The following is an 18,304-nucleotide window of genomic DNA, read 5'->3' as shown; positions in this document are numbered from 1 at the left end:
CCAAGGTCCTTTCCAACTTTACTATTATATAAGCGAATTTTGTTACTGATGGTCAGTAAATATGTTGGTTTGGTATCTGAAAAAAATGATAATCTAAGATCAGGCATGGTTGGTTGATCAACCATCTCCAGTGTCACATTAATAAGAGTAACAGCCCAGTGAATTCCCTTATGTTTTTTCTTCCTGGCTTCAGTGAGAAGCAAATATCTTGTGTCTTTTTTTTTCCCCTACACACAGAGACAAAGAGAAAATAGAGAAAATAATCTCCTCTCTGGGACTAAAAATTGCCGCTCGTGAATTACGCCACACAGACCCAAAGGTTCAGCTTAATGCCATTTGTAGTCAGTGGCTACCAATATCAGATGCAGTTCTCTGTATCCTTTATATAAAAAAAAACCTGTTTACACAGCAAACTAGTACTGTATTACCTCTCTTTCGTTTTACTTTTTTGACTTTGATTGTACTAAGCAGGAGGTAAGCATTCCTTTAACTCTTTAAAAAAATGAGTAGTGGATTTGGCATAACCAGCCATGGCTCACCTGCCTTAAAATCACTTAAGTTATTCCTGGACTTTTTGGTGTCTTTCAAATTCCTTTCTAGAAGGATAGTAGGGTTACTTATGTGGTTTATTTTCTACTCAGAAGATATCCGTGATTCCTTATAAATGTTCTGGAACTTTTATAAGCAAATAAATAAATAAATAAATAAAATAACAGGAGTTAGAAAAGGGTCCTAATACTCCTCCCCACGCCTCTCAATTTTATTCCTAGATCAGTGGTTCTCAACCTGTGGGTCGGGACCCCATTTGGGGTCGAACGACCATTTCACGGGGGTCACCAAACAACGCAGTCCGCCATTTTTTCCCCCCTTTTCCTTAGCTGTGCTACTCCCTTTTATTCTCTTGGCTTTTGAAAGCCAATAGAATAGACTCTCTTGAATAGAGTCTAATTCTATTGGCTTTCAAAAGCCAATAGGAATTGTCCAGGCTGTCTCTGCCCTGCTGAGCCCGCCAAAAGTCCCATTCTGCAAACGGTGCTGCACCAGTTGAGTAGTCCTCGACTTACGACCGGTTGAGTAGTCCTCGACTTACGACCGGTTGGGGGGGGTCGCGGCATTAAAAAGGTTGAGAACCACTGTCCTAGATGTTTTTGCCGACTTGTTCAGTTCTGAATTATGTTAGGATTTGATGGGTAAGTAGGAACTTTGAAACAATTCTTGCAGAGAGGATGTCTTGCTCTTTCTGAATGGTCCACATCCTTTCCTTCCTTTTCACTGTCACTGAAGTCTCAGATTGCACCCCTGTGTATCCTTAATGCACCGATTAGCCATGGTTTGCGATAAACTTCCTAGTCCTCTTGACATCCCTGCGGAGAGAGTGGAAAAGCTACTGTGTACTGCAACTAAAGCATTTGATTCTCTGCCACAAGAAACACAAGATTTAAAAGAGGGTGAGTAAACATTAGCAAGCTAAAAGGTAAAAGGGGCAGTCTGAATCAAAATCAAAGAAAAAAAATAGCCTCGTTAAAGGACAGTGAGCGTCCCTAACTGCACTATTCCGTCATTCAACATAGAACTATAATCTAAATTCTCCGTCTGGATTTATTAAAGAGTTGACATCTACATATTAAACCAGAGATTCCTTCGCACGAACCCCAGAAAGAAATATAACAATTTTGTTTTATATTTGCTTAGCGTTTATGAAGTGCAGCAGTGAAGAAACTGCCCCTGTCATTGTCTTTATATCCAAAATGTTTGCAGTTGATGCGAAGACCTTACCACGGAACAAACCCAGGTGAGAAAAATGGTCCCATTTGATCTCTTGTCTGCTCCAGTGGTGGTAGAGGACACTGAGCATTTTGACCACTAGATGGTGGCAATCAACTGTGGATTAAGCGGCTCTTGAAACTTCCCTAAACCACAAGTTTTAACTTTCTCTGCCAGTTTTGCAAATTAGCAGTAGGAGGTTGGGACTATTGTGTTTTTATGAATAAGGGTGGAGTTTTGTGGGGTCAACGGCCCTCTTTCTGGCCATATGATCTTGTGGCTGCAGATGGTTCAGAGTGATTAATTAATGAAGTTCTGTCACCAAAGTAGGCATTTCATTTTAATGCCTTCTTGGTTTTAAACTTCCACAGTTGAACAATTTCTGTATCAGTTTGAATTTATTTTTGTACATCTCTAGCTAAAATAAGGATGATTAAAGCCTTGGAGCAGAAAATAAAAGAGAGGCTGCTTTTCTGGTCCTTCCAAAGTCTTGGGGTTCACTTAAAGTTAAATGGATTTATAACACAATTTTCCTGGGCCTCCTGCCTCAAAACAGTGGGAAATTTGCTTGAGAGAAGATGCTAAAAGCTCAAAAGAGGGAATTTGCCTCTGTGAGGCTCTGGAGCTTCCATTCACCCATTCCTGATTTCATAGTTACCCTAATACAGATAGCAAAGCACTACATGGCCAATACATTAAAAAAATAGCTGGGAAAGCAGATAATAACAAGACCTGGCAATGGCTAAGAGCAGGAAAATATTGAAGAAAGAGACCGAGGGACTAATTCTGGCTGCACAAGACCAAGCCTTAAGGACAAATGCATACAAAGTCAAAATTGAGAAGACAGCAACAGACAGTAAATGCCGCCTATGCAAAGAAGCTGAAGAAACAGTGGACCACTTGGTAAGCTGTTGCAAGAAGATTGCACAGACTGATTACAAGCAGCGGCATGACAAAGTAGCAACAATGGTGCATTGGAAGATCTGCAAAAAATATCATTTACCTGTAAGCAAAAACTGGTGGGATCATAAAATAGAGAAAGTCATAGAAAATGATAAAATTAAACTGCTCTGGGACTTCAGAATTCAAACAGACAAGCACCTGCAACATAACATCCCGGACTTAACAATTGTCGATAAGAAAGACAAAAAAGTCTGGATAGTGGATGTGGCAGTGCCTGGAGATAGCAGAATAGAAGAGAAAGAACTGGAGAAGATAACAAAATACAAAGACCTACAAATAGAAATAGAAAGACTGTGGCAAAAGCAAGCAAGGGTAGTACCAATAGTAATAGGCTCCTTGGGTGCAATCCCAAAACAACTGGAGCACCATTTGAACACCATTGGCATTGACAGATTCGCTATTAGTCAATTGCAAAAGGCAGCCTTACTAGGAACTGCTTCCATCCTGCGACGATACCTGTAATACCATCCACATCTGCCTATCCCAGGTCCTGGGTAAGGACTCGATAGGTAGACAAAATGCCAAATCCAGTCTGAACGTCTGGCTGACTGTGCGATGATCCATCATCATCATCATCATCATCATCATCATCATCATCATAATAATAATAGAGTTGGAAGGGATCTTGGAGGTCATCGAGTCCAACCCCTTGCTCAGGCAGGAAATCTTATACCATTTTGGACAAATGGCTGTCCAGTCTCTTCTTAAAAACTTCCAGTGTTGGAGCATTTACTGCTTCTGGAGGCAGGTTGTTCCACTGGTTAATTGTTCTCACTGTCAGGAAGTTTCTCCTTAGTTCTAGGTTGCTTCTCTCCTCGATTAGTTGACGCCCAAATTTATGTTGCTAAGTGAGACAATTGTTATGTGAGTTTTGCTCTATTTTACTACCTTCCTTTCCACCGTTCTTAAAGGAATCACCGCCATTGTTAAGTCAGTAAGACAGTCATTAAGGGAACCTTGCTTCCCCACTGACGTGTCAGAAGGTCACAAGCGGTGATCACGTGATCCCGGGACACTGCAACTGCCACAAGCACATGCCAGTTGCCAAGTGTCTGAATTTTGATCAGGTGACCACGGGGATGCTGCAATGGGTCGTTAAGTGTGAAAAGCGGTCATAAGTCCTTTTCAGTGCTGTTGTAAGTTTGAACGGTCACTAAAAGAATGATTGTAAGTCAAGGACTACCTGTGCGTAAACTCAGTCAATTATGTATTGTTCAGCTCTGCACAATTAAATAAATCATGATGTAACCTGGGATAAGAATTCAGTAACGCTAAGCTTTTTTTCTTTCCATATGGTGTTTAGCAGTCTCTGCATGCCTTCTGGTTTTCTTTTAAGCCTTTTGCTTAATAAGATAAGATAACCTTTCTTATCATTTTTCTATTGTGGGCACAACAGCACACATCAAAAATGAAATTTAGTTGTCCGCTCCCAAAGTGAAACACATACATGACACACACCTAAAACATACTATGTACAACATATGTATAGACCCATGCCTCTACGTATACGTAGCAAATAAATATTAAATACTGTCCATCTTGAATATATAAAGGAAGGAAGAAGCTTGAGAATCTATCTCTTTTCTTCCTCCATCTGCATTATAAAATTCTTTGCTTGCTTCTTTATAAAGGATTCATCCTGAATGCTGGTCTCGTATCTTAAGATCAGCACACAGTGTGCTGTTTATCTGTTAAACAAATAAAATTGGAATTTTTATCAACCCTCCTACTTACCTGCCTTTTCAAACACACAAATTTCAAGTATCTCAGGTATTTAAATGGAATGTACATCTTTAAACCAGGAATGCGTGTCAAGGACTTCTCTCTAGCAGCCATTATCAGTTCATAAAGCTGAAGCATTTCCTCTTAAGTGTGCTTCGATAAAAATTGCCTTTAAAGAAGTTAATATTGCAACTGTAGTACCACTTTAAATAATTGTACGCCGTGAAAGTTTTATTGGAATTTATCACATTTTGCAGAAGTTTTAAATTGTTTCCATTAAAGCAACTCTAGCATGTAAAATAATGACTTTAATAACTGTTATTTTAATAACAGCTTGGTATTTCCTCACTAGCTACTAATATTGATATATTATTATTCGGGCACAACAATGTGAAGTCACAGCTGTCGGTTCTTTAGCTGGTATTGCATCCAGTTCTTCCCAAGAACCTAAAGCATCATAATGTATTGGTGTAGTACAGGGGTCTTCAAACGTGGCCCTTTTATGACTTGTGGACTTCAACTCCCAGAATTCCTCAGCCAGGCACTGGGAGTTGGCGTCCACAAGTCATAAAAGTTCACAAGTTTGAAGACCCCTGGTGTAATATATATATATGCAGATTCAAGCACATTGTATGTGTTTTGTAACTAACAGATGGAAATTTTGCCAATGCACAGATTTTCTAAGTGCTGTCCAAGATTTTTTGGTAGGGCACCCAGTGCACCAATAACCACTGGGACCACCGTGCCTAGTTTATGCCATACTGTAATCTTTCAGCTTCAATTTTCATACTTTGCGATCCTCTCCAGTTCTTTCTCTTCCCTTTTACTATCCCTTGCTGTTGTCAAATCCATTATCTATACTTTATTATGGTTATTATTCCTATTTACGTGTAGTCTATTAATTTTAATTTTGCTAATGCAATACACTGTACTAATATTACACACAAATAACATACTCATACACACCAGCTACTTGATTTCATTTATGGAATACTTGATTGGATACTTTTGATTATCAGATTCTTCTGAAAGATCTATATATTTATTGTCATTGTCTGTTAATCACTTTTGAATCACTGGGCCTGAAAATGTTACATTTTTGCAGGTTAATGCTCATAATTTTTTGACTTCCCTGTCTAGCCCTTATATTTAACGTCTCCCTTCCAGGGAGATGTCAACATTCCAAAATAATGAAATGTATGACAGATGTTGTAAGGGAAGAACAATTTTTTCTGCGCTTGGTGAATTAAAAATATTGTTTAAATAGTGAATTAATTTCAGTTTTCATCTATTTCTTACATGCTGGCTGCTAGTCAGAATTGTCAGGTTTGCAGAATCAGTAGTAGTGACTATAAGAACTGATATAAGTTAGAATCTCTTGCAGTCGACCCAATCGCTTTATTCAAGTTATATCAGCCAGCCACTCATTAATTATTTTGTTTCTCAAACTTCTCAAGGTAATAATTTAACAGCTAACCAGCTTATGTAGTGTGAGATATATGATGTAATGTTGGGAATGACTCAGCAGGGTCTGTATCTCTTTAAGAGCCTTGTATAAAAGGGAAGGCTCCGCAGATGTGTGTTCTGTCTTTCGTTTTCCTGCTGTAACTGCTGTGTGTTGGAGCCTGCTGCATTAACACATGTATGTATATTGTTCCTGGTGTATCATATTGTAGATAGTATAAGATAAACCACCATGTAATATAGACCACTGTTTACTGTGTTTACTCCTGGATTATCTCAGCGCAACAAGACTGTGCATGCTCTGACAAAACTCTCCTTGCTAGTGTGCAAATCTGTAATTAGGAAATTAAAGTCGCCTTTCAAAACTCTCATGTTGTCCCCAATGGTACACAGGCCTTTGTCACAAGAAGAGATAGCTGAAAGACATGAGCGTGTGAGGCAGCGGCGTGCTGAAAAGTTAGCGGCCACACAGGAGCAAGAGTCAGCATCTGAGGGAATTGGAGGAAATTTGATAGACCCAACTTTAGAGGCAGAAGAGAACCGAGGTAAGAGAAAGATCAGGAATAAATTGTTCATCTAGGACAGAGGCTCAGAACTACGGCCCCCTTTATGACTTGTGGACTTCAACTCCCACAATTCCTGAGCCAGCCATGCTGGCTCAAGAATTCTGGGAGTTGAAGTCCACAGGTCATAAAAGAGCCGTAGTTCCTCACCCCTGGTCTAGAAGATAAATGGTAACTGTAGAGGGTTATCTCTGGCAGTAGATATGAAACAAAGTCAACCTCTGTATTGGATTTCAAGCCCACACATCTGGAAATTGCCAAGCAATGTCTTAGAGCAGTGATGGCGAACCTTTTAGAGACTGAGTGCCCAAACTGCAACCCAAAACCCACTTATGCATCGTCGAGTGCCGGGTGGGCGTGGCCCATTGGGTGGGTATGGCCCATAAGGTGGGCATGGCTGCGGTGGTAACAGCAGACTGGGTGGGACTAAAAAGTTCAATCAATTCCAACTTTGTGAAATCTTTTTTTTCCCCGCATGAAGTTGACATTGACTGATTGAACCTTTTTTTTTGCAAACAGCAGCGGAGGCCTAAAGCAAAAAGGTTTTATAAAACCCAGATGAAGGCCTAGGACTGGGGCGACGGCGCGCGTGCCCACAGAAAGGGCTCTGCGTGCCGCCTCTGGCACCCGTGCCATAGGTTCGCCACCACTGCCTTAGAGGCTGCTGGCAGCAGTTTTCTCCTAACCCTAAATTCTTGCTATGGTCCAACTGGCTTTGGGAACGTTGCAGCATATACATCGTGATAGCGTGTCAACGGCCAAATTTGGCGCATGGCAGTTTGCTGCTAGAAGTACATTTGGGTAGCCTGTTTTTCTCTCCAGCAGGCCTGTGAACTGGTTGTGGGAATAAGCCTCTTTTGTTTTACAGAGCAGATGGTTAATGGTGCTCGCCAACAATTTTGTCGTTTTGTTTCTTGTGTTGAACCTCCCTGGATACTTAACTTGTGAGTGAACGCTGTAAAATTCATTTGCAGCACCCAGGAGCGAAAATAAATCTAGTTTGCTTCACATGCTTGTGATGGCAATTAAATATAGTCACTAGCACGTACACTGGTCCTGTCCCAAATTTGCTTCTCTTTATTGGTCTGGATGCCGGTACCTTGGAAGTGGTAGAAATATATTGTTGTAATGTCCATCCTGTTGTGGATGGACTACACAAACTTAAATCAGATTTTGAGATGGGTTTGGAAGTTGGGCTGAGCTTGCCGATTTGGCTGCAAGCGTTTCGTCTCCACTCTGCCAAAATCTGCCATTAAATCAGGGTTTTTTTCCCCCCCCCCGAATTCTTTTCTTTAATATTTTTTTTAATTAAACAATATTTAATCTTACTAAAAAGTATAAAAAATTAAAGACACATACCAACAATCAGTTTTATACATACATTTTATATTTATCAGTAGTTTGCTGGTTTACCAGTGAATTCACTACTATAATATAAGCAGTACAAGCTATTATTGTAAGAGATCACAAAATTTCTGCCCTAATAACGCACAAAGCTGCATCCTTTGATTAGTAGAAAACATTGCCTTTTTCAAAACATATATCACATTTCCGACAGCCATTCGTTGACAAACAGAACAGGATCACTTTTCCAATGTCCAACATGGGATATTATTCCTCATTGACAAAACAGAACAGTATCACTTTTCCAATATCCAACATGGAATATTATTCCTCCGTCAGGGGATCACCAGCAGCCCACGATTCAATCAGAGACCAACCTCGTAGCTACTGAGAGAGAAGAGTTTGAAACTAAAGAAACTTTCATTGCTTTTGCGAGGGTGTTCAGCGGTGTGGTGAAAAAGGGGCAAAAACTCTTTGTCCTTGGACCAAAATATGACCCCGCAGAGTCACTGCCCAAGGTAAGCGGCTGAGATATTATGGATGCTTACGTTTTCCTTATTAGGGTGAACTTCACTTTTTCCTATGACTGAACATTAAAGTAAGAATCCACGTTATTTGCGATGACTTGGATCTGCATCAGGAATATACTGATGTATGTTTCTTGAAAATTGAAAATTATGGATACTAAAGGTTAACTGGAATATTGATGAGAAACTAAAAAATAGTTAAAAATAAATAACAGGATATAGAGTGTTTCATGAAGACTAATTAAGATGTGGATAAGCTAAAAATGTACCGATAAATGTAATAATGATGTGTTTATTGGGTCGATACAAGTAGAAATGTACTAGCTTGAATGTGAGAGAGTAAATGTTAAGGGAAAAAGAGAAGAAATACTTGATGGTGTAACCTGAGATTTGTACTAAAGATTTGGTTATTGAATTATTGATTAACCCCGCCACCACGTTGCTTGTTAAATACTCAAATGTAAAATTGGAAAACCAATACAATATTACCCAAAAAAGGAATATACTGTCTTTTTGAGGGCCCAGGCAGTTGAGGACAACACTCCAAAAGTAGATGAAGTCCCTGTTTTGAAGGGAGCTTTGGGACTTGTAAGGGATAAAATGGATGTTAAGGCCCTGGAAGAGGTAAACAATTCCTTTTAGCTCTTCCCCCCCCCCTAAATATTCACTCATGGGTCCTCTCTAAGGCAGCCCCTAGCTATCTTAGCTAATTTCAAAGAACTAAACAAGGTTAGACCTTCCATGAGAAACCACCAGGATATCCCAGGGCTGTAAAATAGTTTGAGAAATCAAACAAGCATTTCAAGATAAGGCAGTGACCAAGCACATTCATGTCGCTACCAAGAAAGTGACTGTATATAACCAAGATATTCATCATGGGGTTGAACTTGACTTGAAAAAAGAATTTAATGTTCATTCCTTTACTGGCAGGATTTCTCCTGCATAGAAGCAAGGATAAAATCTACTGCTTGGCCTTAGAGTAGACCTTTAGGTGGGCAACCTTAGACTTGCCAAGGTTGACAATATTCCCCTTTCCCTTGCCATTTCTCTCGGAATAAAAACCCTTGTTTGTTCATGTAAGTTACACCTGCTTTGGGAGAAGCTGTGCCAAAGTCTGCTAGGAATCAGCAATTCTTGTGTGGCTCATTTTTTCTTCTTCTTCTTCCCTTTAGCTTCCTCCGGGATGTTCTCCTGCTGATGCTCTGCCACCCGTGCCTCATTTAGCTTGTTGCACGTTGGAGGATCTCTACTTATTAATGGGGAGAGAGCTCGAGGAATTACAGGAAGTGCCCTCGGGGAATGTGCTTGGTAGGTGAACTATTGTGTCTTCCATGACTATCACACATTCAAGATAGATGTTCTTGGAGCAAGTCTTAATGATAGCCACAAACCCACGACTTCTTCCTAGTTCAGTGTTTCTCAACCTTGACAATTTTAAGGCATGTGGACTTCAACTCCCAGAATTCCACAGCCAGCAATGCTGGCTGTGGAATTCTGGGAGTTGAAGTCCACATGCCTTAAAATTGTCAAGGTTGAGAAACACTGTCCTAGTTGAAAACTCTCTTTGGATGGATACAATAAATACCCCTGCTGTCCCTTAGCCAGAAAGGTTCCCAGCATGTTTTGGCCCTAAAAATCCTTATAATAAAATTAATCAGGACAACATACAGCCTAACCAAATAATTAAAAGTGGTAATGAAAATTCTCACGATCAAAGGGTAGTAGGGTAACTTTGCACAAGATCAAATGCAGTGGTACCTGGGTACTTGGGTGCTTTGAAACAGATCAATTTGGTACCCGATGCATTGTGATGTGAAAAATGTTGTCGCGGTACTCATCGTTTGTTTGGCAAGCTAGAACTTGCCTTGTGACTCACTGCATTATTCCTTATTGGAAAAATTTGTTTGGTATTCATTGGTTTTGGTACTCATCATACTTCCCGGAACCAATGAACAATTAACCAAGGTACCATTGTAACTGATTTCAGAGTGAATCAGCTGCTTGCTATCTAACCCAGGTTCTCCCGTAGTATGTCTGTGTTGCCTAGGAATTCTGGGAACTGTAGTCCTAATGCATCTGAAGGACACGGAGCTAATGTAACCAGTAATTGAACAGAGAGGAAACTCTAAACTTGGCTAAATGTTAGCACAAGCATTGAAAGTGATCCAGTTCCTTATATACAGTACTTAAAGTGAATTGTGCGCTGCATTTTCCATGTCTGTTGTTCTGTTTTATGTATTCTAGAAGTAAATTTGTACTTCCTTCTAAAAGATGTGGGAAACTAAATTTACCTTCCAATTCCTTGTTTACCATGGAAACTTGAAATCCTTTCCAGATGTCTTTCCCCCCCCCCCAACCCATTTGATTTGAGAACGCTACCTCGGAAACCATGCGATTCTCATTTCTTTTCATCAGTGTTGGAGAAAATTATGAATATCAGCACGGTTTTATCAAAACTGGTTTTGATTAGGTATTTTTGGGACAACTTCGTGCTTTTAGTAGCTTTCTGGGTTTTTTAAAAAAAATATTGGCTGGAATTTGGATTTATAAGACCTGATAAATGATAGATTGTCTTTTTGCATCTCCCCCAAAAACCAAGATTTTAAACACAGTCTTGTAGTTTAATATTTTAGAGCTGGGCTGGCATAGGCATTGATGCTTCAAAAAAAATCTTTCACCTACAGCTGGGCTTCCATCCGTTCTCCAGGCAAAGTACTGGCATCCCATCAACTTCATTCCAAAACGTAGTGGGGGAAAGTTAAGGCAACGAAATGATAGTCAAAGTCAGAACCAAAACAGCCCAGCCCAAAATATATCCATGAAGTCACCAGGACGTGAGCTAGGAGGTCTTTCCTATTTTTTAGCTACAGGCAGCTCCAAGCACCTCATCTGGGGTTGTCTTTTGGGGAAACGAATCAGTTCCATCACTCCGTCAAGTGTTTCTTGTGTCTTTGTTTTTGTACAATAATATTTTTAAAAGAAGGGGAAATAGAGGAGGAGGAAGAGGAAGCAGCAGCAGCAGCAGGAAACAAGGCCTCTGAAAAAGAGGAATGCTGTTGGCAATTCTTAGTTTGCAGGGAGAGATACTGGATATTCCATCTTGCGGTGTATGTGTGCATCGGTCTCTAAAATTTAAAACATCTGTAAGTGGTAACTGTTTTCAGGATGAATTAAAAAGCCAAAAAAACAGCCAGTGACCTTTGGGGAAGCTTAATGCTGATTCAGTATCAGATTTTGAGTGGAGACATTTGTTTTTTATTGTGTCCCGTCTTCCATGGATTTGCTATTGTTTTCATCGCTAAGCTATCCAAACATTTTCAAAGTTTAATTTTTTTTTCCTCATAAGACGTGCTTTAATCTTTCAGTGGTATTTTATAGACCTGCCATTTTACGCGTTTCATAATCAGTGTTGGTCTATTCAAGAACGTATTTATCGTTCTTGTGCTACAATTGATGCCAGCAAAAGTTTCTTACTTGGATGGTCTACATAAATCTGGACTGATAACTTTCCACGTGAACAATTTTGAATGTTGTGCTATTATTCTCATCATTATTTTGGATTCTAAATCACACATTATTTTTCCGATCCTTTACACAGTCTCTCTGTGTTTAAACTTCATGCAAAATACAGGCAGTCCTTATATAATTTATTCAAGAAATGCTATAGTGACTGCATCTGCACATAACACTAAATCAAGATTTGATGAATTTTGTTGATCCATACAGAGTTAATCTTTCCAGTAAGCAAGGTTTATTTATGCCTTTCATAATCAGTTTTGGTCTATCCATTTCTTCCACCATTACCCAGAAGAAATGGACAGTTGCAAAAAATAGGAAGAGGGAAATGTAAAGATTCTGAATTGAATCAAAGCAAGTCATGATTAAAAGAAACCAGGATTTGCCATCCAAGAGCAAAATATGGTTTCAAATTGGGGGTTGCTATACAGAAGAAGTTAGCCATAGTCTCTTGTTACTTTAGATGGCTGCTGATAGAATAAAATAATTTTACTGGCTTCTGGAAGTCTGAGGCTGATACAGTGTCTTATCAAAGGCATCTTGATAGGTTTGGGACAGCTGAGTGAGATCCAGATGATCAAGATTCTTAATTCTCTGTCAAGACTCTTGATAGCTGAAGTTTGGAATATGGCTTTTTTGGAGTGGATCATTACTTGAACTAATAAATCACCAAAAGAAAGAAAGGTAGACAATTAATAGGTTGGGTGACAGATATGCAGGAGTATATTATTAGGATTTACTTTGAATCCTCGATTCTTTTTTATGCTCAGCATACAAATATAAACAACTTTCTGTTGGTGAGTGCCAGGCCAGCCGAAATTAATTTTAGATTTTACGTTAATGGAAGACTTATGTGCACAATATTTCCATATGTGTAATTCAGCCGCTAACAGTCAAGTTTTCTCCTGTTTCTGTAATCCTTCATTCTTTTTCTAAGTCAGAACGATATAAGAACGGTATTGGATGGAAACAGGACCCATCCAGTTAGGCTGCTTGTTACTATCCGCTGCTATCTCCAGATAGCCCAGAAATGGAGCATGAAGACGATAGCAAAACGTTGTTATTGTTGTTACTCAGCAATAGTTGGTAACTAGTTGCTTCTGCTTAGTGGTTCCATGTAGCTATAGCAAACAATAGCCATAACTACACTGAATCAGCAATAAGAAATTTCAGCAGCCACATCTATTACTGTTACGTGACCAACTCAGGGATGAAATAACGCATGGATGTAAGGCTGCAAATTCTTTGAAGCTCTTCATTAGACAACATGGTAGTAAATCTGCAAGGATCGGACGGGAACGTTGAGGAGACTTTTATTGGTCATAGACTTAAGAAAAAAATATATTTCAGGAGATTGTCCCAAAAGAGTTTTTCCAAAAGACAACTGGGCTGTTTTGGTTTTTTCCTTGAAAACGTTTCACTCCTTATCCAAGAAGCTTCATAGGTTCTTGATAAGCTTCTTGGATGAGAAGCGGATGAGAAGGAAAAAACAACAACAAGAAGCACCTTTGGGTAGCCATGACCTGGATGATGAAGAATCTCCATAGATGTTTTAGGAGATGGCCAGCATTGGGTTCCATCCATTTTTGGGTGTGACTTCAAATTATATCTTTAAGACCACTTGAGTTCACAAAACAAATCAAGATTGCTCCTTTGAAAGAAAGAAAGTCAGCCATCGTTTCCCCCAGCCCTATATTTTGTTTTCTCTTAATTTTGTGTCCTTTCCCTTGAGTTGACCCAACATAAGATATTGCTGAGCACAGATCTCACAACAGTGAAGATCGTTCTGATCTCAGACAGCAGACATAGCTCATAAATTTAAGTAGAAAACATAGCCCTGTCACCCATGGGTTTGTCCACTAGAATGTGACAACCTTGGGAACTGGCTTTTGTCTTCTCTGGTAAAACACACAGGCACACTGTCTTAAATTTTATTTGTGGTTTTGGGAATTTCTTGAAAATGTACAGATGCCTGTTGATAGCTGCCTTAGACTTCCATTAACAAGGAGGATAGAATCGTATTTCTTTCCCCCATATCTCTGTAGTCTGGTCCTGTCGCACTGCTGCTCCCTTGTGTTCTTCTTTTTTGCCCTTTCCCACCAGTTCCTGCCAAAAGCATCATTTCTTGAACGTTTCCCAGTGTTGCACTTCAAATAAATCATGTCACGTTTTTAAGTGCATTTAGAAGAAAATTGGCCTTAATTCATAATGAACATACAGCAGAGTGATGAGGGGAGGTTTTGGGGGCATAAAACCGGGTTGGACGAAACTGACTGCATTATTTATAAGTCTATTAAGGTTAAATGTTGTGAGCATTTCAGCCTGATGAGATCTTTTCTGCATCTATGAAAAATGAATTTGGCCTGTCGTACAACATAATTTTACTGGGTTGTGGGGTTTCCCCCCCCCCAAATCCACCAATTCTGGAGAAAGTACAAAAACACATTTACACTTTATAGCAGGGATGTAGTGCAGTTGGACCTCGACGTAGACCCCAGTGGAGCCCAAAGTTTCTGCTGCTAAGCAAGACATTGGTTAAGTGGATTTTGCTCCATTTTTACAACCTTTCTCGCCACGTTTGTTAAGTGAATCCCTGCAGTTGTTAAGTTAGTCTGTAAGGACCCACCCCACTTTGCATCTTAAGAAGACAGAACTCTTGGAATAGTTCTTCCAACAGGCATCCTTTATTAAGAGAAAATGGTTGCAGGCGTTCTAGGCAGGACTTGGGGTCCAAGCTCTCCCATTCAAGGTTTTAAGGGGTTCCCCAGTAGCCCCGCCGAATCACCCCCTTCTTCCAGCGACATTCTCATGCATTACACTCCCACCCCCTTTTCCTTACTGCCGGCTGGATGGAGACTTCAGAGAGAACTACATGAAAGGTAATAGCCCCATTGTTATGGTTAGTCGTTTTGGTGATATCCACATTCAGTCGCTTTGAAGTGTACTGAAGGAAGTGAGGGCCATAAAGCCCCTTTGTTCACCCCCTTCCCTTCATCGTATGACAGAATCCAGAGAAGGCAGAAATGGGGTTTTCTATAGTTGATAACTAGAGATGAAATATAATTGGATTCTGACATAGTCACACAGTTGTTAAGAGAATCTAGTTTCCCCATTGACTGTGCTTGCCAGAAGGCCACAGAAGGGGGTCGCGTGACCCTGTGGACACTGCAGCCGTCATAAAGATGAGTCAGTTGCCAAGCAGTTGAATTTTGATCACGTGACCATGAAGATGCTGCAAGGGTCATGAGTGTGAAAATCACTCATAAATCATTTTCTTCAGTGTTGTCGTAACTTTGAATGTTCTCTAAACGAACTGTTCTAAAAACACATTTTAGGCTTCACAGTCAGGATGCACTGAACAGCTATTTGAATTGGAAACAGGGATGTTGTTTTGGATTCGGCGAGAGTGTCTTCTGCAGTCACGACCTGAGTCTAAGACTGAAAATCAGGCTTGTCAGATGCTATATTTTTTCTATCCTGCTCTACGGAGTAGAGAGTTGGTCTCGGACAGAAGGCCACCTGAAGAGACTAGAAGCATTTGAAATGTGGATTTACAGGCGGCTGTTACGTAGAAGCTGGGTTGACAAGATCAGAAATGAGGAGGTGATAAGCCGCCTGGGAAAGCCAAGGGAAACCATCAAAACGAAAATTAGAATATTTCGGACATGTGATGCGACACCCAGAAAAATACGGCCTACTCCATTTAATCCTCCAGGGAAAGATGGAAGGCAAACGAGGTCCAGGCAGAAGAAGAACATCATGGCTTCAAAATCTAAGGGACTGGTTTGGACAAAACTCAGCAGCACTTTTTCGTGCGGCTGCGGATAAAAACAGGATCGCCAACATGATCGCCAATGTCCAATAATGGATATGGCACAAGAAGAAGAAGAAGAGAGAGTGCCTGTTTCTCCTATTGGCAGATCCAGTAGAGCAGAGGTCCCCAACCTATTGGGCACCAGGGACCGATTACGTGGAGAGAGGGTTTTCCGCGGACTGGAGGGGCTGTGGTTTTGTGTGCTGCCTGCATCCCTTTGCTTGTTTGTGCGGACCGGTTGCTGACATGCCATGGCCCCGTACCGGTCCACGGACCGGGGTTAAGGACCCCTGCAGTAGAGGGTTAAAAAAAACCAGGATTTATTTCCCTGCTTTGGAGCTGAATAACTGCACATTACTACATCTCAGTCCTGTCAAAATGATGTATTGAAGAGGTGCTGCCTTGGCATTTTGGGAGCTTGTAATCCTGACACTTCAAGAAAAAAAGCCAGTTGGTGAATGCTGACATGATAAGTTAACAGTATGTTCCCCCTTTTGCTGCTTCCACCTGCTTTTATTGCAGGTTGTGGATAAATAATTGCAAAAATTAGCATTAGGAAACCAGCCATTGGAGACCAGCACAAAATCCAACAGGTGTAGCATATATTGTATTTTGCATTTATCGGGCAGAGAGAAGTATGAACACAGAAAAAGCACATAGTTCGGTATCTTCAAGGCAAAGGATGAAAAAAAAATGTAATTTTGTTTTCTCTCTTAAGACATATGCCAAAAAAATAATAATAACAAGCTAGTGAGGATGAGCAATTGAGCAGTGAAAGGGAGGATAAAAATGGGACCAATTTTATATTTCTGAAGCAGTTTAGCCTGGAGAATCTTCCTGTGCTCTAGCGATTAGTTTATTTAATTTTGTCAAAGTAAATATGTTTCTTCCTAAACGATTAAAATCATTTCAACATAATATCAATTTTAGTCCTGCAGGGCTGTGCAGAAGTTTAAAATCACATGTGGTTTCATTATAGAGCTAGTAACTCAGTGCATTATTACGTTATTGTCATCATCATTTTCTGCTTGGGCTCTTGCAGAATTGGGGTATGTTGTGTTTTATCCCCTTTTCCTCCAAGGTGCTCAACGTTCATCCTAGGCCCAAGGTCATAAACAGTGGTTACAAACAACAGAGTCTTGAGTTCACACAACTTGCACACCCCAATGCCTGGCTGAGGAATTCTGGGAGTTGAAGTCCACAAGTCATAGAAGGGCCAAGTTTGAAGAGCCCTGTTTAGAGCTAACATTTCTATGCAAAGATTTGGGTTCGTTTTGCACTTTGTGGTTGAGCAGTTGGGTTGTTAAAAGAAGCCAGCTTGAGGCCCATTCCGGCTTTCTGATGCGTCTCGGCTTCGACGGACAGGCGAATGAACGCAAGAGGGCACTGCGAATCAGTGACATGCTGTGCAGAGGGGAAAAAACAACAGGCTGTGGGAAACAAAGAGAACCAGCTGTGGTTCTCTTCGAAGGGGATAATTTTGTTAGCCCTTGGTTGCAAAACAAAGAGCAATCAGTTGCTTTTGGGCTGTCTTTGGTGCAGGCTTAAAGGCTTATGTGCAATCCTTGGTGCCCTCTGAGCTTGATTTGTTTGCAAACAGCCAAGCTCAGAGAGCGTCAAGGACCCCACAGTTGAACCCTTTAGGTACATATATTCCCTTCAATTACGTGATGGTTGGGTGTCCTGAATCACCTTCTGGTTAGCACTATTCATCCTTCCTTGTTTGTTGTCCCCTTTACCTTCCACCTTTCGTCTTTAGGTCTAACCTTCGTGGCTGCAAAATGAAAAAATAAGGCACGATCACGGGCATTTGAATTTCATCCCCCTCTTCTGTCTTTTGGGCAGTTAAAACATCAAGCTTTGGTGGCCCTTGCTATTATTTCAGAAGGGAATTGTATCTGGGCATTAGCTCTGCCCAGTTAAAGCTGTTGCTCTTTTGTCAGTTTTTCCTGCTGACTTGAAGGCTTGGGGAGTTGAGTTACACTTCTTGCTGGGTACTGTCCCTGTGAAGTTTAACAGCCAGTAATGTCTGTGTGTGCCTTTCAATCATGTTATCTTTGGAGGTTTTAAGAGCTCTGCTTCATCAGACTGAGAATCTGTTCCAACTGCCTGTGGCAACCGGGAAGCCTTTAAACAGGATTTAAAGCACCGCTTCCTACTTATACAAGGGGAGATGTGGAGTTTTGCAAAATACAGAGGTTATATTCTGCCAGCATGGCTAATAAAAGGTCCTCAGCTTGCCCGTTTGAATTTGAATAGTTTCTATTAAGGAATAGAGTAGTGTAGTGTAGTGTAGTGTAGTGTAGTGTAGAGTAGAGTAGAGTAGAGTAGAGTAGAGTAGAGTAGAGTAGAATAGAATAGAATAGAATAGAATAGAATAGAATAGAATAGAATAGAATAGAATAGACAGATTGCAGAATAGAATAGAATAGAATAGAATAGAATAGAATAGAATAGAATAGAATAGAATAGAATAGGAGTAGAGTAGATTAGAATAGAGTAGAATCAAACAGATTGTAGAACAGAATACAATAGAATAGAACAGAACGTATTTTCTGTGGGGAGGAAGATCGCTCTGGGTGTCCTTTCGGTGGGTGAGACTGTACTGAAATCGGCTTTGCTCCCTG

General features: G+C 40.4%; 1 protein-coding gene across 3 annotated transcripts in view; it reads left to right on the top strand.

Moving 5' to 3' along the window:
* Window positions 1–18,304, top strand: part of EFL1 (elongation factor like GTPase 1) — a 50,716-nt gene that overhangs the window by 7,142 nt on the left and 25,270 nt on the right. For all 3 annotated transcript variants that reach the window (XM_039358969.1, XM_039358970.1, XM_039358968.1), the window contains exons 10-15: window positions 238–374; window positions 1,326–1,448; window positions 1,693–1,792; window positions 6,307–6,458; window positions 8,160–8,338; window positions 9,520–9,655. In XM_039358969.1, the coding sequence (XP_039214903.1) occupies window positions 238–374; window positions 1,326–1,448; window positions 1,693–1,792; window positions 6,307–6,458; window positions 8,160–8,338; window positions 9,520–9,655 (827 nt within the window). The remainder of the gene's footprint in view (window positions 1–237; window positions 375–1,325; window positions 1,449–1,692; window positions 1,793–6,306; window positions 6,459–8,159; window positions 8,339–9,519; window positions 9,656–18,304) is intronic.

The sequence above is a fragment of the Crotalus tigris genome, unplaced genomic scaffold (assembly GCF_016545835.1).
Source record: "Crotalus tigris isolate CLP2741 ecotype Arizona unplaced genomic scaffold, ASM1654583v1 scf7180000019068.10715455, whole genome shotgun sequence".
Taxonomy (NCBI): Eukaryota; Metazoa; Chordata; class Lepidosauria; order Squamata; family Viperidae; genus Crotalus; species Crotalus tigris.
This window is presented reverse-complemented; position numbering and strand designations above follow the sequence as displayed.